The sequence below is a fragment of the Antechinus flavipes genome, chromosome 3, assembly GCF_016432865.1.
Source record: "Antechinus flavipes isolate AdamAnt ecotype Samford, QLD, Australia chromosome 3, AdamAnt_v2, whole genome shotgun sequence".
NCBI lineage: Eukaryota > Metazoa > Chordata > Mammalia > Dasyuromorphia > Dasyuridae > Antechinus > Antechinus flavipes.
Window position 1 is genome coordinate 420,716,083 of NC_067400.1, and position 25,592 is coordinate 420,741,674.

At 35.6% G+C, this 25,592-nt stretch overlaps 1 protein-coding gene across 2 annotated transcripts in view; it reads right to left on the reverse strand.

The window, feature by feature from the left end:
- Window positions 1-4,077: 4,077 nt before the first annotated feature.
- The window catches only part of GAD1 (glutamate decarboxylase 1), a 56,070-nt gene continuing 34,555 nt past the window's right edge, over window positions 4,078-25,592 (reverse strand). For both annotated transcript variants that reach the window (XM_051986189.1, XM_051986190.1), the window contains exons 11-17: window positions 25,009-25,125; window positions 23,108-23,172; window positions 19,733-19,811; window positions 18,355-18,504; window positions 17,549-17,656; window positions 12,084-12,173; window positions 4,078-6,036 (exon numbers count right to left, since the gene is read on the reverse strand). In XM_051986189.1, the coding sequence (XP_051842149.1) occupies window positions 5,863-6,036; window positions 12,084-12,173; window positions 17,549-17,656; window positions 18,355-18,504; window positions 19,733-19,811; window positions 23,108-23,172; window positions 25,009-25,125 (783 nt within the window). In that variant the 3' untranslated portion in view covers window positions 4,078-5,862. The remainder of the gene's footprint in view (window positions 6,037-12,083; window positions 12,174-17,548; window positions 17,657-18,354; window positions 18,505-19,732; window positions 19,812-23,107; window positions 23,173-25,008; window positions 25,126-25,592) is intronic.

Below are 25,592 nucleotides of genomic sequence, written 5' to 3' on the forward strand. Positions count from 1 at the left end.
CAAAAGGAAAAAGGAATAGCAGAGGATGAGATGGATAGATTGTCTAGAAACAATCAACATGAACTTGGACAGAATTCAAGAAACAGTGGAGGATTAAATGACCTGGTATGTTATGTTCAATGGGATCATGAAGAGTAGAACAAGACTGAACAACCCTAAGTTTATTATTAGGTTGAATCCATTGATTTAAGGGAAACAGTTCAATTTAAGGGGCTTATTTGGTTAACTTAGTACAAATCAAAACTCAAAAAGGATGTTTCTGGTTTGGGGAAGACATTTAAAATAATTTTCATAATTAAAGAAGTCATTTTTCTCCTGTCTCCCACTAGAACATTTTACTTTCTCTTTGAGGAAAACAGAAATGGTTCCCCTCTAAACCAGTGAAAATATTAGGCAACGAGGACAAGTTATTCTTCTCTTTTGAGTCTGGAACTGCATTCTAACTAGTTCTGTCTGGTATTAGGCTGTAATGGACCTTTATTTCCTCAAATAACTTCCCCTTCTTGTACTTTATTCTTCTTTTGTCTGTTTATCCCTAAGGCCTCAAAACCAAGATAGCAAGGATTTTTCTTTTTGGCTTTTTGTTTGTTTATTCTGTTCTTAGGGTTACCCTCAGGAGAAGAAAGGAATGAGAAGAGAATTGCTCTAACATTGTCTAAGCTGATTTACTTACAGGAATTATATGTGGACATTTTGGTGTTGTCTAGAAGCCATTATGATGCAGCCTGGAAATAAGAGTTTATGGCAATTTGCTTCCCCTAATACAAAAATAATGAGATTATAAGGCAAAACTATATCCAAAGAATCCAAAGTTCTTTCTGTTTTTAAAAAATGTAGTGCTTCCTTAGCACACCTTAAATAGAATGAAAACTTCAGGGGTTTCTCTTTAATTATTGTGTACTTTTTATAGTAAGATTCAAAGTAAACATGAATGGATGAACAAAAAAAGATTCATTGATGTGCCAGGCATTGAGCTAAGTGTGGCATACAGATATATAAAAAAGAAAGTTTCTATCCTTAAGGGCATATTCTCGTATGAGAAGACATAATACATTGTGCATAAAGGTGGAATATTTTGGACTGGAAAGGTGCAGTAATGGTGAGCAGAGCAATAGGGCAATTCATTTCTGGCATTTTTCACAAAAGAAACTGAACTAGGAATGTTCTTGGTCCCTGAAGGAGTGGGAAAGGAACAAGTGGTAAGACAGTCACCAGAGAGAAACTTCAGGCTTCAGTACACAGTACCCCATAGCAAGGAAATGGAGATCCCAAAATATTGCTACTGGGCAGGCCAACAAAGAGAAGGAAGGAGATAGGTAGGGTCAGGTCACAAAAAATTCACTTGAAGTACAGAAAAACCTCCCATCATAATATCATAATGTCTTCTAAAATTATAAGACATATTAGTGATCATTTAGTTTAATCTCCTTTTTTGACAGATAAAAAAATTGAAATTCAGAATGATTTGGTGACTTGACCTGTTGGGATTTGAACTCAACTATTTCTAAGTTGAAAGGTGCTAATATTACTGCTGAGCCAGTGGACCACCACTGGATGGAAGTGTGGCCCATCCAGTCCCAGTCACTCTATGCTCATTGTGGCCCCTCTTGTATTAGATTTGTTCGTGGAATTTCCATTGATTTTGAGATTCCTATCAGAGATCCAACTATAGAATTAGCCCATGGCAAAATTATAAAGTGAACCAAGTTTTCTTGGATCCTTTTCATCTCCTTTTGGATGAACCGCCCTTTTCCCTTGTCTACTTTTGGTTAGTTCCCTCTCTTTAGTCCTCCCCACTCCCAGTTACTCATTAGCTTCATGCAGTAAGAGGAAGAAGAGAAAAAGGAGGAGAAAAAAAAGGAGGAATTGGTAAATTCTTGGCAAAGATGAAGAGCCATTCTTTTTTATGAAAAGTATGAATCCTTAAAGGGTTTGTAGAGAACCATTTTGGAGGCGTTAGAAATTTTTATTGAAAAATTAAAACTTCATTACTTATCATCATTCTAATAAGTTTTTCTAACAAGTTGGAACAATCTGTTTCTTGAATAATTTCCAGTATTTATCCCTGAATAAATTATTCTAAAATTCTGAGCTTCCCTTAGGTACTTAGCATTCTCTATGTCTATCTGTTAAGAGATATTGGGCTGCCCCTGAATGCTTTGAAAAAGGATTCCATGGCACAAGCATTGGACATTTTCAACTTTCTTTAATAGTTATCCTTTCCCAAACTCATCAATTGGATTAGTGGGCAATGGGGATTCTCTCCTAAATAACAATCCCCAAACTCCAAAACAATGCCTACTACGGGGAGAAAGACTAGAAGAGCCACTTTAGGAATTCATGTACTTAATGAAAGTCAGATTTAGGGACCAGAAAACCTAGATCATGTACACCTTTACAATTTAGACTATGGAAGCACAAGAATACAGAGAAGTGAATGTTATATTCATTTTATATAAGTTGCCAGGAAATAGTCTCATAGGTAATTAGAATTGGGATACATGAGAGGCAGCTCCTTTCAAAGGGAAAAACCTTAAAACCAAATGTTTAGGATTGAGAACCAACTAGCTTTCTTTTTCCAAATAAACTTATCTGCCACTGGGTTTTGAACATGAAGCCTTGGAGTATAGAATTAATCCTAATGGCTTACTTTAGAAAGAATTCTCAGTTTGAACAAAATGCTGAGATTAGAAAGTACCACAAGTACTGTCTTGAAAAGTAATCTTCTTTTTTAGGTCAATTATGTTACCTAATGTCATCGGTCTTTTTCAGCTCTTCATGGAAATCTGTGATTTTCTTGGCAAAGATATTGGAGTGGTTTTCTGTTTCTTTCTCCAGCTCATTTTACAGAAGAGGAAATTGAGGCAAATAGAGTTAAATGACATCTACAGTCATTCAGCTATCAAATATCTGGGGCAATATTTGAACTCAGGAAAATGAATCTTTCTGTCTTCAGATCCAAAACTCTCTACTCACTGTACTTTTACCACCCAATAACCTAATAGCTATTACATTTAAAAATTTAACAGATGTCAATTCTAGATTCAAAGTAATCCAATTCAATTCTCTCATTTTATAAATGAAGAGATTGACATTCAAAGGCAGACAGATCATAATTGAAAGGGGCAGAATTTGAACCAATCTCCTCAAATTTTGAGTTCTTTCCAATGTACCAAATGGTAGGGTCAAAATTCAGATCCAGATCTCCCAAGTTATAGTTCTGTGTTCCTCCTATCACACCAAAATCATTTATGGATTCTGGCTAAGATTTTTGGGAAAACATCTTTGCTTTTAGATCTTTGCTCCACAAAGTTCAATTTTTATACTTTGTGAACTGCATGCAAATATTTCAAAGAGTCACAGAATTAGGGTTGAAAGAGATCCTAGAGTTCATTAAGATCTAATCTCATTTTGCAGATGGAAAAACAGAGAGTAAAATGATGTTCAGTCACAAAGTTGAGGCAGAATCTGAACCCAGGTTTTCATGATTCCAAATCCCCTGCCTTGTCTACTATATCACACGGCTTCTTATAAAAGAGAATTGTTTACATAGGGATGCTACATGCAAATATCCAGAAAGCTTTGGAATTTTATAGGAGGATAAATTCAAAATCTTCTTTTTTAAAACCCTTCTGCACAAAACCCTTATTCATTATTTTTCTGGATTCCTTCACAGTCATGTCATTATTTCTTGAGAGAAAGTCATGCAAACTAGAATCACCCAAACCACGCTGGGCAGGACAAATTATTTCATTCTGTGCTTCTAACTTTCACAGAGTCACCAAGAAATGAAGACTTAAACTGCAAAACAGAAAAGGAGATAAGGGAGCAAAACCTTTCCAAGACACTGAAATCAACAAATATTAGTGACTGGCCACAATAAAATCTTGCAGTTCCTAGGTGGTTGTGGGACTTTGCTTTGACATTGAATAGAGATTTAGGTTAAAATGCAGGCAATTAGCCACATAGTCAGTTGGCTAATGGGAAATGAATGATCTGTAGGTGTCCCAGGTGACTACAATTGGAACTACAATTGGAAACATCTCTCTCAATTAAAAAGATAAACTGGCAAACCACTCTATTCAAGTTCTCCAAAGAGAACATCTTTATTTATTCATTTTTCTCATATATACTCTAAAATGTTCTTTCTGCAAAACAGTGGTGAGCCTGGTCAGTGCTCTCGTAGGATCCATAAGGATCTTCAGAAATGATGCCATAGAATTTAGCTAAACTAATCACAGAGCTTGGTCCTGATCTACTACAAAGGTACAAGGGCCTGGTTGTTAGCCAGGATTTACTAGAAAAGCATTCGGAAAACTGGACACACAGCCAAACAGTAAGGGTAACAAAGGTGCAGATTCTATGGAAGTAAAGGGATTTCAATATACTCAACTCTATGTACAGTATCAGAATTCCTTTTACAGACAGGAAAATGATCCTTAAGTGATTACTTTTAAGGGCACTCTAATAGAAATGCAAATTTCACTAAATTTTACTCTTTTCTCTTTGGCTCACAACACTAAAATACCATAAACATTATTTCAAACTTACATCAGTAAAATATAAATAAGATACATTACAAATGGAAGAAAATACAAGACACCTCTTAGCATGGTAAATCTCTGCAATATAAATAAAGCAAATATTTCATATACCTACAATTGAACAGTTATTGAAACCATTACATATGTTCCTTTTTTCCTGCCACAGTCATTTAACAATAATATACACAATCTACACAAAGTAATCTCTAAAAATACAGCAAGAATATACCTGTTAACAAGGACTGTGCTACTACTGTCCCCTACTATGACACTAATGGAGAGGGAGTAACTATTTGGGCAGCAGATGGTGACTATCCTAGAGCTGTAAACTAGCAGTTCTGGAACTCAGGGCAAGAACCACAAACTGCCTATTCTTGGGGCAAGCAATAAGACAAATTCATCTGGGGCAGGGATGGGTTAGTGGGAGGAAGACCTCCCTTGGAGAAAGAGCTTAGATCTCAAGACACAAGATCTCTTGGGAGGAGACACCCCAGGACATCTAGAAGCTGCTGCTAGTGAGGTCATCACCTGGGAATGGAGTACAATGTGTCTTGAAAGAAGCTTACCTGGGATTCAGGCCAACTGGGGGAGGGAGCTACTGTCATCTGACAGCTTCCTATTTTTACTATTTTTCCTAAGTAAGTGCTAAGCTCAGTTGTTTCTTCCTGATGAAGGAAAACAAGTTCTGTCAATGCCCTGTAAATGTTAGCATCCTGGACAAAGCCTCTCTTGCTCGTCCTTAGTTATAGTTCTGAATTTTCCTAATTCATTATGTCAGGCTGGAGAGACTAACTGAGGGTAAGATTAAGTCCTGCTAAGTATTAATTTCTTTTGTATCTACAGAACTACAGTTTTATAAAAGCTTTCCTGTTTTCATTTAGCAAGCTGGTTTGCAGCACGTTACCCCCCTTCTCAGTAACTGTGGAAGGAAGAATTGGCTCTCTGAAAGTGGAAAACATGCTGCTTATTACTAAGGTCCTACTCACTATACATATGTATAATTATATATAACTGTACATATATACTGTAAAGAGTTTTTCATCTGTGACTTCTTTTAAGACCTATTAGTTTCTTGCTAACTACAATAAACAGGCTTAAATAAGGTTTAGCAGTACATATCACAATAATATATTTTTTTTCCCTCAGTAAAGTGGCCTATAGGTTATCAGCAACTTATAAGGATTTGTTCTAGGATGCCATAGGAGAGTGGAACATTTAGAAAGGAAACTTCCATGAAATGTGTTCTGTAGAACTGGGTGTTAAGCAACCAGTTCTGGAAAACAGCTCATGAAAGCAAGAAAGGATTTGCCAATTGTTATTACAGATCCTGCCCCAATCTTTCTATTTCCTCAATGAGGAAGTCAATGTCAGACTTGGTGGCTGCTGGATTTGAGATGACCATCCGGAAGAAGTTGGCTTTGTCTCCCTGAGGCTGATATCCAACCATAGTTGTTCCAGATTCCATCATCAGAGCTTTGATCTTCGGTGCCACCTTGTGATAGAGAACACAAAACAACACATAAGACCAACTTTAACTTCTCTTTTTCATTCGTTTTAAAATCACTTTTATTTTTTGTTGTTCTTATCTTGACAGACTAACAGGAGGGGTCAAATTACCTTGATGTCTGAGGTGCCTTCCAGCTGTTAATCTATCATCCTATGTTTCTATCTAACAAACACAAACTTTCCATATTTGAAGAACAGAAAATGAGGGTAATTTATGAAATTGAAAATCTTTATAAATAGAGCTTTTGTTTTAAAAAATCATATAGTGTGGACTGATGCTGAGTGAAATGAGTAGAACCAGAAGAACACTGTGCACAGTAATAGCAAGATTGTGTGATAATCAACTAAGGTAGACTTAGCTCTTCTCAGAACTACAGATCCAAGACAATTCCAGTAGATGAGAGATAGAAAATGCCATTGGCATCCACAAAGAGAACTATGGAGACTGAATGCAGAGCAAAGCATACATTTTAATTTTTTTTCTCTAGGTTTTTCCCTTTTGTTCTGATTTTTCTTTCACAACATGACTAATGTGGAAATGCGTTAAAATGATTGTACGTGTATAATATATATCAGATTGCTTGCTGTCTTGGGGAGGAGGAAGAGAAAAAATTTGAAACTCAAAATTTTACCAAAAAGAATGTTGAAAACTATCTTACATCTAATTGGAAAAACAAGACTATTAAGTGAAAAAAAATCATGTAATAAAATCAACTTATTAGTTTCTAAGCCATCCTACTTGTCCGTATCTCCCTCTGACATCCTTTAAGGATATTTTTCAAATGAGTTTGTATACATACACACAGTGCTTTGTAACAGCTAACAGATATTGTCATTAATAACAACAGTAAATAACAATAATAAATAATTCAATGCATTTGAGGTATAGTGGGGAGTTTAGAAAGACCAACTTAGCTAAAAATACCTTTACTATTTTTTAACATGGGCAAGAATAAAAAAAGGAAAATGTTGAAAATTCCTATTTTTATTGTGGCTGATGTGCTGTGGAAGAGGCAATGTGTCATAATGGATAGAATTAGGAAGACTTGTATTTAAGTAATGTTAATAGTAACCAAATCCTTGGACAGTATCCTAAAAGAACTACAATGTATTATACTACTATAGACATGTATAAAATATGGGCCAGATACACTATGATATGTTAGTATAGTTGGCCCGTGCTTTTTGGATGCCTCTATTTTCTCCCATGGGATGAGAGATCCTCTTTTGGCATATTCTGTTTAAAAGTAGACTTCATGAGTTTAAGGGACCAGCATATTACCAGAGTCAATTCTAACAGTGTCTGTTGAAAAAGGGCAACTATACAGGCTCACGCAGCAGAGCCAAAAGCAGTTATTTAAATATAACTCTGAAATACTTCCCAAAATTTGTTCCAGCTAGCCACATTCAATTTTGCCAATTGGAGCTTGACAAAAGCCACACTGTTGATCTTTTTCTGTGACAGCCTCTCCCCCAAAAAGTATCTCACTATTTATTGGTTGGCAGTGTTGTGTGGTAGTTACATAAAGCTCTGGAGCTTTGGAGTCAGGGAGACCTATATTCAAATTTTACCTTAGGGTCTTAGAGTGACCCCCAGAAAAGCACATCTCCTCTAAACCTCATTTTCCTCATCTGTGAAATGAAGATAAAAATGATACCTACCTCACAGTATACCTCACACTCAAATGAGATAATAACATGTAAAATACTTTGAAAACTCTAACGTGTTATATAAATATTAGTTATATCATCATTATTTAATCAGTTAGTTAATCACTATTTCTCAACTATAAAGCGAGGACAGTGATTGGATAAACACGAGGAGGAAGTGGATTCTTATGTTATATGCTTTTGAGGGATAAAATAGAGCAATATCTGGAAAGTCTCTACAGAGGCAATGTGAAATTTTCATACCCATTATAAATGGCATAAAGGATGTCCAATATCGACCCCCTGTTGTGCAGAGATTTCAGCATGAAGTTATTGCTGAGGAGACTGAAGTAGGATAACGCAGTGCAAGGCATAGTGCAACTATTTGATAGTTTCCTTTTCAATTATTCTTGCTGAGTTACAATACTTCTACCCTGCTAAATTTTGGCAAATATAATCAGTGTCTTCTAACTCTGAGCTGGACAAAGCCTCAGTTGTTCTGTTCTAGATATGAAACTAAGTTCATTGTCTTGTTGTTTGTGAAAATAATTGGGGGAAGCCTATATGGTGAAGACTGAATGTGTTGACAGAGAAAGAGAATGAAAAAAAGAGAGAGAGAGGGAGGGAGAGAAGGAGGGGAAGAGACAGACAGACAGAGAGAGGGAGAGAAACAGAGAAAGAAACAGAAGGAGGGAGGGAAGGAAGGCAGAGAGAGGGAGAAGGGAGAGACATACACACATAGAGAAAAAAGACATAGAGAGGAAGGGAGGAAGGGAGGAAAGAAAGAGAGAGATAGAGAAAGAGAAGAAAGAGGCAGAAAATAGAGCATGAGTATGAAAGACAGAGAGACAGAGGAAAAGAGAGAGACACAGAGACAGAGAAAGAAGGAGAGGAGGAGAGAAGGAAGACAGAGACAGAAAAGGAGGGAAGGAGGGTAAGGGGAGAGAGAAACAGCAAGAAGAGAAAAACAGAAACAATGTGTGTGTGTGTGAGAGAGAGAGAGAGAGAGAGAGAGAGAGAGAGAGAGAGAGAGAGAGAGAGAGAGAGAGAGAGAGAGAAGAGAGAGAGAGACAGAGGGAGATGGGGTGGGGAACAATAGTTATTTAAGAAACAGAACCTTTCTCTTTGTTAGAATGAACATATTGGATTGTAACAGCACCATCTATAAATCTGGTGACAAAGATTTAACTCTGACAGCACAGTGGTGGCAGAAGTCTATATCTGTCTAATTTGATTCTTCTTCCTTCTCCTTCTCCTCCTTCTTCTCCTTCTCCTTCTCCTTTCCCTCCTTCTTCTCTTTCTTCTCCTCTCTCCTCTCTCTTCTCCTTCTCCTTCTCATTCTCTTCTTTCTCTGTCTTTCTTCATAAAGAGCCCCAGCTTTTAGAAACCTCAAGAAAACTGCCCATCCCTATATACTGCTTCGCATACATGGTTTAATTACCATAATTTCCAGCTCAGGTTCCAAATTTTTGTTGATCTCCAGAAAAGTCTTATTTTTTTTTTTAACCATGAATGCTTCAGCAGATTCCTACCATGAGTTCAAAAGAAAGAGATGGGACAGTTAGTCATTTTGATATGGTTAAAAAAAGGAATCTGCTGAGTGATCATAGTTTTAGAGCTGGAAGGGATCTTAGGGACTATCAAGTCCATCTGCCTCTTTTTAGACTCAAGGAAAATGAAGAAGAGAAAAGTTAAATAATTTGCTCAGGGTCACATTGATAATAAGTGTCACAGGCAGGATTTGAACTTAGGTCTTCCTGATACCTCACCCAGAACAGTATACTAGTCTTTGGATTACTTAATTATGTAGGACCATAGAACTGAATCTAGAATAGACCTAAGAGACCATCAGGGCAGCTAGGTGGTACAGGATAGAGCACTGGGCTTGGAATCAGGAAATTGAGGCAAACAGGGTTAAATGACTTGTCCAGGATCATATAGGTAGTAAGTGTCTGAGCCTGGATTTGAACTGAGCCCTTACTTCAGGTTTGGTACTTTATTCACTGTGCCATCTAGTTGTCCTATTTTAGGTTAGATGACTCTTTTTTTAAGAAAGACAACAACTTACCATATTTCAACCTCACCAAACTAGCCAATCTTTCCAGTTTTGTCTATTTCCCGACCTAAAATTTATAGACAATCTATATTGTCTAAGCATACTTATAAATTATATTTCTGATTGGCAAACTTGGGAAGAATAAGATATATATATATATAATATACATATATTCAAGTCCTATAATAAAGGATTTGCCAATGGAACTCAACTACTTTTTGTCAGAAACCATATTCTTTTCTTCTTTTTTCCATCTTCTCATCCATTCCTTCTTTTTTAAAATTATGTCATGCTCTTCTGCAAATTTTTTCTTCCCTGGTCACAGGCTAATGATCCCACTGAGGTTTGCTGCATCCCAGCAATGACATTGAGGGCTAATCTATAATCTGCTTTGTTTAAACACTTTAGGAATTCAGACCTTGAGGCTGACTTTCCCTATTCTTACTTACCTTAAGGCATGACCCATGGATATTCTATGAAACATAGTCTTCAAAAGGCTATTCTATGACATTTTAAGTTTAACAGACCCTGATTTTACTGCTCTCCAAGGCCTTTGCACTTTGAAGATGGGACTATCAAATGCCAAATAATGGGTTCAGAAGCAAAAAATTGCAGTTAGTTTTAATATTTGATTTTGTTTATTTTTGTTTTCAGTAATAATGGTTGGTTTAATGCAGTGCTTCACTGAACTGAATACTGGTTATGACACTATGTAGACAAAGGGTGAGAATATACATAAAATTTTCTCAAGGGCCATTTACCTACAAAAAAAACAATTTATGGCTATATAAAAAAGTAATTTAATTTGTTTTGAATGTTTTCTTAAAAAAATAAAAATACTTCAACTCCTACCATTTAAATTAAAAAGAGGGAACATAAAACTTTGTTCACTGAACCCAACAAATACTAAAAAAGTACCTTTAGTTTTAGGTTGTGGTTTGTTAAATGCAGGGAAAAAAATGAAAATGGAAGAAATATAAGGGGAGAGGAAAGAGATAGGGAGGGAGAGAAAGTGAAATGAGGAAAGAAGATAAAGGGAAGGACATATAGGAAAGAGGAGAAAATGAGAGTGAGAAAAAGATTAACGGAAAGGAAGTGACAGATAGAGAGAAAGATATAGAAAGAATAGAAGCAAATGAGAGATAAGAGAGAAAAGAAGGGTCAGACATGTATAAAAACGTCTATATGTATATTCAGACATATATATATATATATATTTGAGAGAGACAAAGAGGAAGAAGATATGGAAAGGAAAAAGATACAGGGAGAGAAAGACCTTGTCAGGGCTCAGTAGATTTTTGAGGTAAAGTTCAAAACAGTCATTTGAGCTCTGGGTTTTAGTGTTAGACACTCCTCTTTAAATTTTAATTAGCTGCTTTACTATTATTTAAAACTCTTCAACTGCTCTAGTCCTCAAAATTTGAGACTCTATGATAACAAAAGCATTCCACTAGAAAGGAAATTACTATTAATATAAAAGATAATTCATCATCCTGAGGAGCAGATTTAATGCATCAAAAAGCAAAATTTGATTCCTAGTCTGCCATAGAGACTGTCTGAATGGAGGGCTGGATTATTTGCTTTGGACTTGTATTTATAGGTTCAAACAATGTCCTCAAGTAGTTATTCAAGTGTTTTTTTTTTTTTTTTGACAAATAACTGAAAGTTCAACCCCTGAGCAAAGTTTCCATCAAACCTTTCATCTCATTCTCTTTTGTTGTTTAATCTTTTTTTTTAGTCACTCCAAACTTTTTGTGAACATATTTGGGGTTTTCTTGGCACAGAGACTAGAGGGGTTGCCTTTTCTTTCTCTAGCTCATTTTACAGATGAGGAACCTGAGGGTTAAGTGACTTGCCCAGGGTCCACAGCTATAAATGTCTAAGGTCTTTCAAGCTCAGTACTCTAACCACTGAACCACCTACCTCATTTCTTACTTTGTATTAAATGCATGTTCCTAGTTGATAGACAGAAGTCAGATGGATAAACAGCTCTAGAGTGGTGATCAATTAGTTATGAAGAGCTCTGGCCTTTACTGTACTAGGCCTGAGACTCTGCCATTATCTAAGGATGTTCATTAGACTACTTTGCCCAGGGAATTTTGGCTATATTCCAAGGGGACTCATGAATACTGAGATAATTTACTAAAGCGACATAATTGAGTTGACCTTAAAACAAAATTGACAAGGATAACTCAAAAAAGAAAACTCTTGAGCTATTCAAAAATCTTTGATCTTGATAAGTAGAACAATCATATGAGAACAAGCTAAATTGTAATCTGTTAGACAGAATGCAGAAGAATAGATGATAGATTATATATACTCTATACCTTGTGAAGTTTTTCTCTTCTTTCATCGCTGTCTGGAACACCCCTGAGGCTTTGTGGAATGTACCAGAAGCAAACATTTGTGTGCTCAGGCTGTGGAGGCAAAAACAACAATATGAAAACCCAAGGAAAGGTTTTCTCCAACCCCAAATTCTTACTCAAAGTCATATATGAAGTGGGAGGATCAGTCAACAAGGTAAAGCTTTCAGATTTCCAATGGCATGATATGTTTGAACAAATGTTGCTGTACAAAGTAGAGTAGCATGTTATGCTGATTCCCTGATACTCAGGGAATATATGAGTTTTTTCCATAAAAGAGAATTTTCCAGATAACTGAAAAATCTTTCTGTAAGCAATTAAATTTAAAATCTATGTATAATGTATTTGTTGTATAATGTCTCAAATTTCTTGAAATTTTTTTTTAATAATATGATATACTTCCTTGCTTTTTAGATCCCATTACAAAGTAGATACTCAATAAATATTTGTAGATTTCAGTTTATTTACAATGAACATAATTGAATTTTTCTTCTTGGTGACTTGGAACAGGAATGTGATAGTAAATATTAGACAAATTGCTCTCCCCACCAAAAAAGAGTACACATGATTCACTTTTAAGCTTCACCTTAACCTCCCACCACATTAAGTCTAGATAATCAATAAAACACTAAGTCAAGCCCTAACTTGTAGAGTTTATCCATTTTTGAGGTGTAAATATTCACAGTAAAAATATTTAACAATTGACTCTCTTGACAATTCAAGCTGGTTCTAGCATTCCTCTCACTCAGAGCCCTATTTATAAGCCTGAATTTTTTTTGTGTGTTTTAATGCAGTGATGTCCTCAGGGACCACTGGAGTATTTGGAGTTTTTTTTATCCTTTATTACATGGTCTCATAACTGCTTGAATTTTTGTCTTTTTGTTTGTCACAGTTTATCTGTCCTCTCTCACATTCTCCTTGATGTCAATGTGACTGACTTCTAAAGTTTTTCCTCTTCTATTTAATCTAGTAGTTCTAAGAAATTGGCTAAAACAGTCTGGGAATGATGGTCTGAGGGATTCTCCTATGAATAAAACATATTTTGTTAAGAGTTATTCCCCAATAAGTGGCCAAAATAAGAATGACCATTAACAAGCATATAAAATAATGTTCCAAAATGATAGCAAACAATAACTTTGAGTTTTTAAATCATATCCATCAAACTAGCAAAGAAAATAAAAGAGATGGTTTTACCCCATTTCAAAAACCTGTCTGACAGGGACTATAGAAGCTGTTACTGTCTCTTTAAAAATCAGAAAAACTACATATATATGTATAATATGTGCAAGTTACAATTGTAACTACAATTTAATGAGGGGCTTCACTCTGCTGAGTGAGTGACTATGTGTGAGTTTAACTTTGATCAAAGAGAATTGATGAGAAATTGTGCTGAAGACTAAGATAAAAAAAGTGAGGGGGGAAATTCTTTCTTGAGAGAACTGTCTCAACTATTATTTTATGAGGAAACATTAATTTTAAAAACACTTTATGAAGTCAGCATGGAAATATACTCTTAAGGATGAGGACTTGATAAAAGCTTAAAATGCTACTTTTCTGTCACATCTAGAGAAAGACTAAGAGAGCCCAAGGAGAAGGATGATGGAGACAACCTTTTTTCTTTATGAAACTAAAAGGATAAAAAAGATTCTTTTTTCAAAGTCTGCTAAATGGTATGGATTATGCTCTTAGAAATAAGGTAATTTGTCATCAGTGAGGGTGTAAATTGACTCTAATTGTGCTAAATACTATAAATAGTTATCTATGTCTTTGTTTTATTATTGAATTCATTTTTAATAAACTATATTATTAATTAAAATATTTAGTATTCTTAATATTTATTTAATTCCAGGAGATTACATGATTTACCACATAGAGAGTTTTAAGTTTGGAAAAAATAAGTTTCTACAGTTTATTAAATAAATAATATTTGATGAACCTGAATGAAGGCTCTGAGAATAGTTGATTAGGAAATAGGTTGAAATATTATATTATTAACTCATTAGAAAATATAAAAATATACTTCTTGTCTTTTTGTTTGTCATATTTTGTCTGTCCTCTCCCACACTGTCAATTCTCCTTGCTGTCATATCATGGTGAGATAAGATATGGAAATGAGTGAAAGGTAGCTGAGGAGGTGACCTAGAAGTAAAGTTGATGACTTATGCACCCCTGTTGCATAGCCAATACTGGAGGAACTCTCATAAATCAGAAACAGGAATATATTCTTGGTGGAACAGTGAATTGATATAACCATTATAGAAATCAATTTGAAATTATATAAGAAAACTTTTAAAACTATTTATATACTTTGATCCAAAAATAATAGTCATATTTATATCAAAATAGTCACAACATCACTTCTTATACTAGTAAAAGCCAAAAAAACCCACCTCTGAATAACAAGAAAACAAGTCCACAGAATGGGAGAATGACTGAACAAACTGTAGTTTGTGGATATAATTGGATGTCATTGCACTATAGAAAACAACAACTATAAGGAATTCAGAACAATCTGAAAAGACTTGTATGAGCTGATACATAGGGTAGAAAGCAGAGCCAGGAAAACAACATGCACGAAGATTACAGTAATTAAATTTATTTAAAATTAAGACAACACTATCAAAATTCATATTAAATACCATGACCAATTTTAGTTCCAAAGAACAAATGATGAAACATTTTTCTCTTCTTGGAAGTAAGATGCCTCTTGGACCAGAGGCATGGAATTCTGAATCCATTCTGTTTGTTGGTTTTTCTTAACTTCATTTCTTAATTATTAAGAAGGGATCTATGGAGGATGTGGTTTGTTAGGAAATGACTATGGTGTATAAAATGCAAATAACTTGTAAAATATTTTAAAATGTAAGAGCTTAAACTATAAGTTTTGTGATCTTTGGATAACCAAAGTTCTAAATATTCTTGGACATTTTATAGATAGTTAAGGTTTTTTTTAAAATGTCTTTTGGATAAACACTTATTCCTTAATAGTATTTGATTATGAAATTTTCATTTACTAGAAACTGATCCAATTTTAATACATTTCAAATTTTAATCAGTGTAATGTTGATCTACATTTAGATTAAAGTTAATTTTCTTATTCTTTTCACAGGCTATAGTAAAGCTTCATTTTAAAACTAATATTATAGGACATAGACAACATCCCTAATAAACATTTTGAGTTATAGTGAAGAATATAAAATGAACTTCCATATATTTGGGCACATGATTTGATATGTAATGTAATGATATGTAATATATATATATATGTACATATACGCTATATACATATAATATTTACATATATTTGTATATATGTGGTGGAATTTTTGACAGTACCCAAATCAATCCAGTGACAAATAAGATCCTTAAAAAATAAATTCAATAGTCTGACTTTTTCTGGATTAGCCAAGGCATTTTTATTACTCATGTACAAAAGGGAAGAACTGGACCATGGACACAAAAGCAAGTCTCACAGACAACTCTACTTCCTCTCCAATGAAATGTGTTTCATCAATATATATAGCTTTACAACTCATTTGAAAAAAATATGATAAATTAGGGAGTGAATGGGATGGGGAGACAGTGTAGTGTGGGAGAGAGACATACAAAATTGGGATATTGATAGGGATATAGTTAATAGGACATATGACCAAGTTGCAATTAGAGAATTCTAAGAACAAGTCCTACAAGCGAATAGATACTTCCCAAGATCCTGCCTTAAGCCAGCATCCTCTCCTGTGAGAACTCATTTCCCCATCATTTTGTCAGGTTAGCAACACCTATTCGTCCCCCAAGATTTGGCAGAAATACCAAACTCTCTAGAAGCACAATAAAATAAGGGAGGCTTGATGTGTTGATTCTATTAGAGGTCAGGCTAGATGAAAAAGAACTCATGGACCATTAGAGAAGGCATTACAAAGAAAGTTTGTGTAATTGCCTTAAAAATATTTTATGGAAAGGGCAGCTAGGTGGTGCAGTGGATAGAGTACCAGCCCTGAAGTCAGGAGGACCTGAGTTCAAATGTGATCTCAGACACTTAACACTTCCTAGCTGTGTGACCCTGGGCAAGTCACTTAACCCCAATTGCCTCAGGGAAAAAATAAATAAAATATTTTATTGAGAGAGTAGGCAACTCTTTGGGTAAAGAACATTAAATCCAATCCACTCTAGAGGCAGAGGGAGAGAAGTGACCTTTTTGAAGGCCTTCCTATATAATAAGTAGTCAACAATCTTACAGATTAGTCTATGCTTGTTTTGTTTTATTCTACAACCTGGGTGATATTTGAACAAGATGTCTTTATTTAATTCCTCTCACAGTTCTTAATATTTGCTAATATGAAGTCAAAGCAACTTCCCCATCAAGGTCCCAAAGACAAAATGACCAGCAAACTGTCTGACTATAATAAAATCTGTAAGAGGAATTACATAAAAGAAATCTTATTCAAATCTCCTCCAGATTGTAGAATAGCATTTTTAAAAAGTTCATTATGTTGATGGCAACTTGACAGAGTCATGTGCTTTACCTCTGGAAGATGGGGTTAAATGATTGTTAAACTTATCTCTTTGAGAATTTGTTTTGGAGAGAGATAAAGCTCACATTTATTCCCTGTATTATTTGAAAATATTTTAAGAATTAATATTAATTATAATAACCAAGGTTTGCCCCCAAGTAAGAAGAGAAGATGTGCCTTCTGCCTTTCTTTGTAGAAGTCAGGGACTATGTATATTCTGCCAGACTCATTCATTATGCTGAACTGTGGTTCTTGTTAGTCTTAGACTGTAAAGTCTTTACTTTATAGGTGGGAGAGGCATATATTTAGAAATAAAGATAAATGCCGAGGAAAAAAAAAAGATGGCCCCAAATTTTAAACTAAAAAAGCTTTGTAAAGGGTTACAGAAGATAATCTTCTAAGGAAAAGAAAATGGAAAAAGTAGATTTGTTCTGCAGGAGTAAGGATTTTAGAGATGAATTCCTGATTGTAGAGATTAGCAGGGATGATTTACTACTAGCAAGGAAAGATATCAGCTGGCTTTTCCCAGAGCTCTGGAAGAATAGGGAAATAGGTCAGTTTCACAGCTGTCCTAAATGGTTTCTATGCACTGTTTCCCAAAGACAGAGAGGCCAGACTAAGTAATCACTGAGCACAACCCTACAAGAAAAAATTGTGAATGTGCTAGTGTGTCTAATGATGCCATTTCCAAACTGAATTCTGGGTCAAAAAACATTTTAAAAATACATTCCAAAATGTCTTGAATAGCAGTATTTTTTTTTGAGCCAAAGACCAATAATGAAAACATAAAATACTGTTTGGAGGGCAATACTTGGCATTCTGGACAAATACGGCCTCATAATCGCCACTAATGAAAATACTCAATACAACAAAAGCCTTCAACATATGCTATAATTAGGATAGACTATTATGACTTACCTCACCATCAAAAACCATTTCAAATTCTTCTCTATTTTTAATTTTCGCATATAGATACTCTGCCAAATCCAGGCACTTGTTGACCTGATTTTCAAATCCCACTGTGCCCTGTTTTCAAAGGGAGAGAGATAGTAATAAGAATGGATCATTTCCCCATTTATGCATTAGGATCATAAAATTGAATTGGGAGGAACTCCAGAAGTCAGTTAGTCCAACCTCCTGTCTGAACTAAGTTTTACTGCCCATTGCTTTCAGTCTGAAGTCTTGTCTGCTTTGGAACATGCATATGTCCCTCCATCTTGGACCTGAAAGTATTAAGTGAACTCTGACCAAACATCCCTTGCTCCCCTCCCACACACAAGTAACTTTTCTCACTACTGTCATACCTTTCCATTGATCAACAGGCAGGTGGGAGAGAGCCACTAGTCTTTGTGCATTCCCTGGCTTAGCAGGAGTCTTGAACATTTTGTTGGGTTCAAGTATTGACAAATTAGTCAATCTAGACAAGCACAAGCTTTGAGAATTAAACAGAAGTGCCATGTGTTTGCTGATGAACTTTCTGAAGAGCTGACTTGGGGTTGACTAACAAGACTGTGAGGTTCAAAACTGCCAAAATTTGCATCCTTCATAATGGCTGGCAGTCACCATTTTATAGATTATCCTCTTTGCCAACTATTTATGATATATGTTAATGACAGGTGAGTGACTCCAAGGTTACCTTCCCTAGCTTCTGTTACTATCATGTGATCAGAAAATAAGAAGGGAAAACATTTCTATCACATTTCCTGGATTCTCCCCTTGTTTACCTTAGCTTTCCACATCAACCAAAACTTGAAAATGTCCACATGGCGGCCACACTGGATGGCCTTGTCTCCAGTGTCATAGGAAATGTCATACTGCTTATCTTGCTGGAATAGGTAACCTGCACACATTTGATTGCATCCTTGGAGTATGCCCTGTGGGTGGAAACAGAGAAACTTTTGCATATTGTATTCATGATTTTCTAAAACATGACTGGCTGCCCGAAGGAAAGGGGACTTGAGATGACATACAGCTTTTATTTTCCCCCCTGTTAATATTGCTAAGTTATCTTATGTTTGTCCCATTAGGGGGGAGGTCACTCTTGGGAGAAATATAATGCAGAGTTCTCGGGCTTCCTGACTTCTATTTCTTCCTCTTCCACTGTAGGCACTGCCATCAGAAAAAGCCTTTGGGGTACTTGTCTATCCTCTCCCTTAACTCCAGGCTCTCCTACTGAAGTTCATGGGAACACTGCTAGTTTAGGGTGATAATACTTTTGACAATGCCCTAGAAACAATACATTGAATGGCAAAGTAGGAATATTGGCAGATTCAAACAAACCAAAAAAAATGCTTCCTTTTAAAATTTTCTATGAAAAAAATAATAAAAGCTTTATTTCTGTCAGTTTTTCTTTTTCTCTGTCTCTTTCTGTCTTTTTCTTTCTTTCTTTCTTTCTTTCTTTCTTTCTTTCTTTCTTTCTTTCTTTCTTTCTTTTTTCTTTCTTTCTTTCTTTCTTTCTTTCTTTCTTTCTTTCTTTCTTTCTCTCTGTCTCTATCACTTTCTTGGTTGGTCTTTGTCTCTCTGTCTCTATCTCTCTGTTTCACTGTCTCTCTGTCTTTCTATCTCTTTGTCTCTATTTTTGTATTTCTCTGTGTGTCTTTGTCTCTCTGTCTCTGTCTCTTTGTTTCACTGTCTCTGTCTCTCTGTTTATCTCTTTGTCTATCTCTCTGATTTTCTGTCTATTTCTTTGTCTCTCTATCTCTGTCTGTCTCTCTCTTTGTCTATCTGTCTATCACTGTCTTTTTGTCTCTCTGTCTCTCTCCATACATACAGACATACACGTACATGTTGTCTCCCACATTAGAACGTAAGCCTTTTGAGGGCAGCTACTATTTTACAATGCCTGCCCCAGAGCAGATACTTAATTAATGCTTGTGGATTTATTAATAGTAGATTATTGATGTCTACAAAACCTGGTCTGATTATACCCAGACAGATTTTTGTTCAGGAAACTAAAAAATTCATGCCTGGGAAGGACAGTATTATGGCTGCCCTAAAAACAGAGTTGCTAGCCTTGTTGCCAGCAGCTATCATTTTCTTTCCCTTATTTCCAGCTACCAAAACCTTTAGTACATCAGAGTCATTTGCTGAAAGAAAGCAAACCTTTTCCCGCACGAGAATGGCAGAGCATTGTAACAGAACGCCCATCATCTTGTGAGGATTCCAGGTAACTGAATTGGCTCTGAAAAAAGAAGAAATTGATATTTATTAGAGGAGATGCAGATCATGGAGCACAATAGATTATGCTCTTTTGTCATCACTACATGTTCATAAACTGATATATTCTTCACACACAACCCTAGTTTGATTAAATAAATGTGCATGTTTGACTGGTAAACACAGTGTCAGTACAGTAAGCAAAATACTGCCACTTATCCCCAGGAAAGTGATTCAGACTCCTCCTTCTTGTACTTATCCATAAAATGAGCTGGTGGTAGATCTAACTATAAAGTTACCTCCTTATCATAGATAGCATCTATACAGTGCTTTATAAATATCATCTTATTTGATTCTTACAATAACTCTGAGGGGTAGTTGCTTTTATTATCCCCACTTTACAAATGAGAAAACTAGGGAATAATTATGTTAAATGATTTGCCCATTGTTACACATTGTTACTTTTATATATATATAAAGTATATATAAAACATATACTTTAACATATTTAACATGTATTGGTCAACCTGCCATCTGGGGGAGGGAGTATGGGGAAGGAAGGGAAAAATTGGAACAAAAGGTTTTGTCAATGCTAAAAAATTACCCATACATATATCTTGTAAATAAAAACTATAATAATAATAAAAAAGAAAATGCTATGTAATGGTCCACACTCAATTCCCATGGTCCTCTCTCTGGGTGTAGTTGGCTCTTTTCATCACTGAACAATTGGAACTGGTTTGAATCACCTCAATTTTGAAGAGAGCCATGTCCATCAGAATTGATCATGCTATAATATTGTTGCTATATATAATGATTTTAAAATTTTTTTAATTTAAATTTATTTAAAAATAAAAAACTTTTAAATTTTAAAATTAACAGAAGAGACAAGGAAGTTGAGAATAAGACATACAAACAGAGCAACTATCAGCCTTGTGTCTGAGGCTGGATTTGAACTGAGGTTTCCTTGATTTCAGGTCCAGTGTATAAAGATACCTCTTAATAGAGACAATTAATTGGGATGATGTATGAGGAGACATTCCTAAAAAGCCTATAGACTAGTCAACTCTAAAATTTGCTATCAGCAAGGTTATTTTAAATGCTAAATGATCATGCTTTTACTATGTCCATTGTGACCATAGTTAACAGTTAAGGACTCTTAATATCCTAATCACTTTATCCAAGACAATTAAGTGACTAAGATGCATGTTAAACAGGATTTTGCAACAATCCCTAAATGGAATAAATAGTGATTGTAACAATTTTGCTTCAATGATGCATAGACATTAAAAATTTTCAGGTGAACCAGATAGATTCTGTCCCCAATAATCAATGATTTCTTTGAAATGTTTGTTTACCCTTCCAATGCTAAATCCCTTATCCAGAATTCTTAACTTTTTTTATGTCACAGAAGTCTTTCATTGGGGAAAGTATTCAATAGATATATTTGTGTCTGTAGAATGTCAGAGAAACCCTTACTAATTCTTTCCTCCAAAAATTATAATGAAGAAAACAAATTTACTGCAAGTACTGAATTTTCATTTCACCCAAAAGGGTCAAAGTTTGGAGTCTGCTTAAGCCATAAGGGCCTTAGAGCAGAGGAGTTGGGCTGAGGTTCATTACAAATAGCAAGAGCCCATTTGTTCTTTGCATAACAAATTGTCCTATTTTTAAGGAATATTTGTCTTACAAAATGTCATAATTTTTTCTGAACTTCCCAAATATTCTAAATAAACAATATAATTTTGCTTAATGGAAAATAAGATGATCTAGTCAAGATTTGATTTTCTTTAGGTCACATAAGCTAATGTGATTTTAGGAGTGTCTAACTCTTTATCATCCTCTGTAGGATTTTCTTTCCAGAGATACTGGACTGGTTTGCTATTTCTATCTCCAGCTCATTTTACAGTTGAAGAATTGAGACAAATAGGGTTAAAGTGACTTGTCCAGGGTCACATAGTAAGTATCTGAGGTCAGATTTGAATTTAGGTATTCTTGACTCCAGGAGTATCTTTTGGTCCATTGCACCATCTACCTGCCCCAAAATATATAATGCATAATCTATAATACATTCATTTATATATATATATATATCCATGTATATGTAAAACATATGTATATATCTGACATCTGTATATCTATATCTATATCTTTGAATATCATACTTTCCCCTCTGTGCTTTGGATCAAGCCATTCTCCCTGCTTAGCATGCCATCTTTCTTTGCTACCATCTCTCAGAATTCTTAAGGTTCAATTCTGGTGCCGCCTCCTCCATGAAGGCTTCCAAGAACCCAGCTGTTGTTAACATTCTATTCCACCTCCATTTTTCTTGGACTATACTTATGCTGTGCATGTTGTGAAGCCAGAATAAAATATAATCTCTTCCAGGATAAAACTTCATTTTTGTTCTTCAGCTCCAGCTCCTAGCACAATGCTTTGCAGATACATAGGTCTTTAATAAATGTTTTTTGAATTTCTTTGATTCATCAAAAAATTCCCAATTTAAAACCTTAAGTCTAAGAAAATCTGAAAAATATTTTGATTCCAAAAAATTTCTCTTAGTAAATGTGTTTATATGCATATGTGTATATATACACCTTATATATAGTCTACATCTTCAGTATACACACATATACTATACAATACCATGTGTGCTTATATGAACATATACTTCCACACATGTATACATGTGTTTTCATGTATATTTAGACATACATGTATGTGCACTTATGTATACTCACACTAAAGAAGAAAATTCCTAGAATCAAAATAAATTTCAGGTTTTTCCAGATTCAAAACTTGGAAATGGAAGTTGTTTGAGAAATCTAAATTGCATCTGGATTGGCTCCTCTCTGTGAGGAGCCTTGTTCACTTGTGTTTTCAATGGCCATCCTTATTTATTGTGTCTCTTTACTTACAAAAATGACCAGGAGAAATGGCTTTATTCCAGAAAAGTCACTATAGAAAACAGAGAGGCTACTATGATTTTTTCCTCTATTCATAAGCTACTTTTTATTTTTTTGCCAATAGCCTTGAACTGGAAAGGAGAAAAGGTGTAATAAATGAGTAAGTGATGTTCTCTCAACCTGCCTCCCCTTTCTATCTCAAAAGAGCCAGCTAGCAACATGAGGCAGAGAAAGAAAATGAATTAGCGGGTGAACATGGCAAACTGCAAACTCTGCATCCGAGCTTTTCCCAGCTAAGTAGAAAAATAACTGATTCTGCAAAGCAATCAAAGGAGGTGCCATTCTGAATCAGTGGTCCACACTATGCGGGTCTGATAATTTGAATGGTAGAATTCCTGGAAACTGTGCCCCATACCTTTCAATGCCATTGAGCTTGTGACGGTGCTTTCTGGACATGAGGAGACCTCCTCCCCAAGCAGCCTGTGAGAGCAGAGAAAGAAAAGGGATAAGGGGATTCCAAATTCCTTTCTAGGCTAGTTGATCATTCCTCCTTTAAATATGTGGGGCTTGTATGGAAGATAAGATACAGAAGTTCCTCTGGCAAAATAAACTGAAACTGGAGACAACTTCAATCTTTGCAAATGTTTTTAGTTGATTTCTCTGAGGGCCAGGTTCCAGGCATAAAAGTTAATTGATGGAGGGTGGGAGATCAGGTTAGTTAAAGTTAGTTAAAGTCTGTGGTAACACTACAGATGTCCAAAGATATTGAGCATAGATGAGATAAAGATCAAAGACTCTCCTAGATTGTTGCTTGAGTCAGGGATCACTAGGGGGAGCTTTGCAGAAGGGAAGATGGCTGTTATCTAGCTCCTACTGCATGAGATGTATCTCAAAGGACCTAGATATGTGGCAAGATAATATCTGTACGGCTGTCACTCAAGTGGTTGCTGAAATTTATAGCAAGTTACAAAATGTCCAGGTTTTCCTGAGGATAACCATGAAAAATACTACAGGGATGAGGGAAAGAACAGGGAGAGACAGAAATGAATCATATTTGTAGTATATGTTTTGTCAAGTGCTTCACAAAAGAAAAAACAGTGGTCTAAGGAGTTAAAAAGATAAGATAGAGACAAGTATACAGACAGTAGAAGGATATATTGAGAAAAAAAGAAAAAGTAGAGAAAAAGTAAAGGAGTGAGAATGGGAAAAGGAAGGAAGAAGGGAAAGGGGAGAGAGAAAGAGGAGGATGAGAAAGGTATGCTGGAATCAGATTGTTAAATTTTCAGTGTATGAGCACTTACACCTTAAAATCAGCAAATACTACAAATCAGGAATTTATTAGTTGTTTTGTTGATTATACAGATTAAGAAAGTGATGGGAGACTGTTAGTGCAGATTAAATGTTAAAGTGTGTCATCATAAAATTTTTTAAATGTGAGATGGTTGTTAAATATTTACCAGCACAGCCTTGGGGAGGGTAGAGAAAAAGGGGGGGGAGGGAAAGAGAGAAAGGGGGAGGAAGAGAAGGAGAGAGGGACACAGAAAAAAGAGGGGAGAGAGGAGGGGAAGAGGAGGAGAGAAGAAATATAGTTATGTATTTGAAAGTGTTTTCTGTTGTTCTTTAAGTCTGTTCAGAAAAATTCAGGGGGAAAATGTCATTTAGTAGTATATGTATTTCCATGTTGTATTTCTAGATTAATCTTCCTAAGCAAAGGGCATGGACAGCTACATTGAGAGCAGGTAATCAAGCATGTGTGGTCACTTCCTTTATCTCTTCTCTCTCTCTCTCTCTCTCTCTCTCTCTTTCTCTCTCTCTCTCTCTCTCTCTCTCTCTCTCTCTCTCTTCTCTCTCTTCTCTCTCTCTTTCTCTCTCTCTCTCTCTCTCTCTCTCTCTCTTTCTCTCTCTTTCTCTCTCTTTCTCTCTCTTTCTCTCTCTTTCTCTCTCTCTCTCTCTCTCTCTCTCTCTCTCTCTCTCTCTCTCTCTTTCTGTCTGTCTCTCTCTCTCTTTGCCATCTAGGAGCAGTTTACTGCTATGGAAGCTGCTATGGAAGAAATTGGTAGGTATGAACCCCCCAAAAATTTCAAGTAATTCTGGAGGGGGCCAGAGAAATCTAAAGAAGAATACCAGATTATGAGGCAAATTTGGACATTTGTCCAGACTTGCCAGATTGTGGACCAGAGGAGAACATGAGACTGAGAGGATGTGGAGAGATTGGGGAGTGAGGGTGGAAGTGGAAACAGCCTGAGTTCCCCAAACGGAGAACTATATTCCCTCACCTAGCTAGGTCTGGTCTGTCTAGTATGTCCCAGAACTTACATCAACATGCAGCCAGAGGTTATATTTGTGACATATATCTGCAATCTCAGGTATCGGATCAAAAGCTCCATACACAGTTGTGCCTGCGGTCGCATTGACATAAAGAGGAACATAGCCCTATAGCACAAGACAACGAACAATTAATTAACATTTAATTAATTTTTAATTGAGTGTTCATTAATTATTTAATTAATTAATACTTAGCATCTCTTGTTTGAACCAAGAAGTATCAAAGTTTGATTTCAACTGATGGCAGCTGAATTCATTTTTTAAAAACATCCTGTAGTTATTAGAGATAGTTAGACAAGGTTCCAACAGAATGAAACATATCTCTTCTCTCAAAACATCGATGGGAGAGTAGATATGTACATTATCAGACATAAAATTCCCTTTCTTTCTTTCTTTCTCTTTCCTTCCTCCCTACTTTCCTTCTTTCCTACTTTCTTTCCTATTTTCTTCTCTTCATCCACCCTCCTTTTCTTTCTTTATTTCCTCCCTCTTTCTCTCTCTTTTCTTCCTTCCTTCCTTCCTTCTTTCTTCCTTCCTTCTTCCCTCCCTTCCCCTCTCTTTTTCCTCCTTCCCTC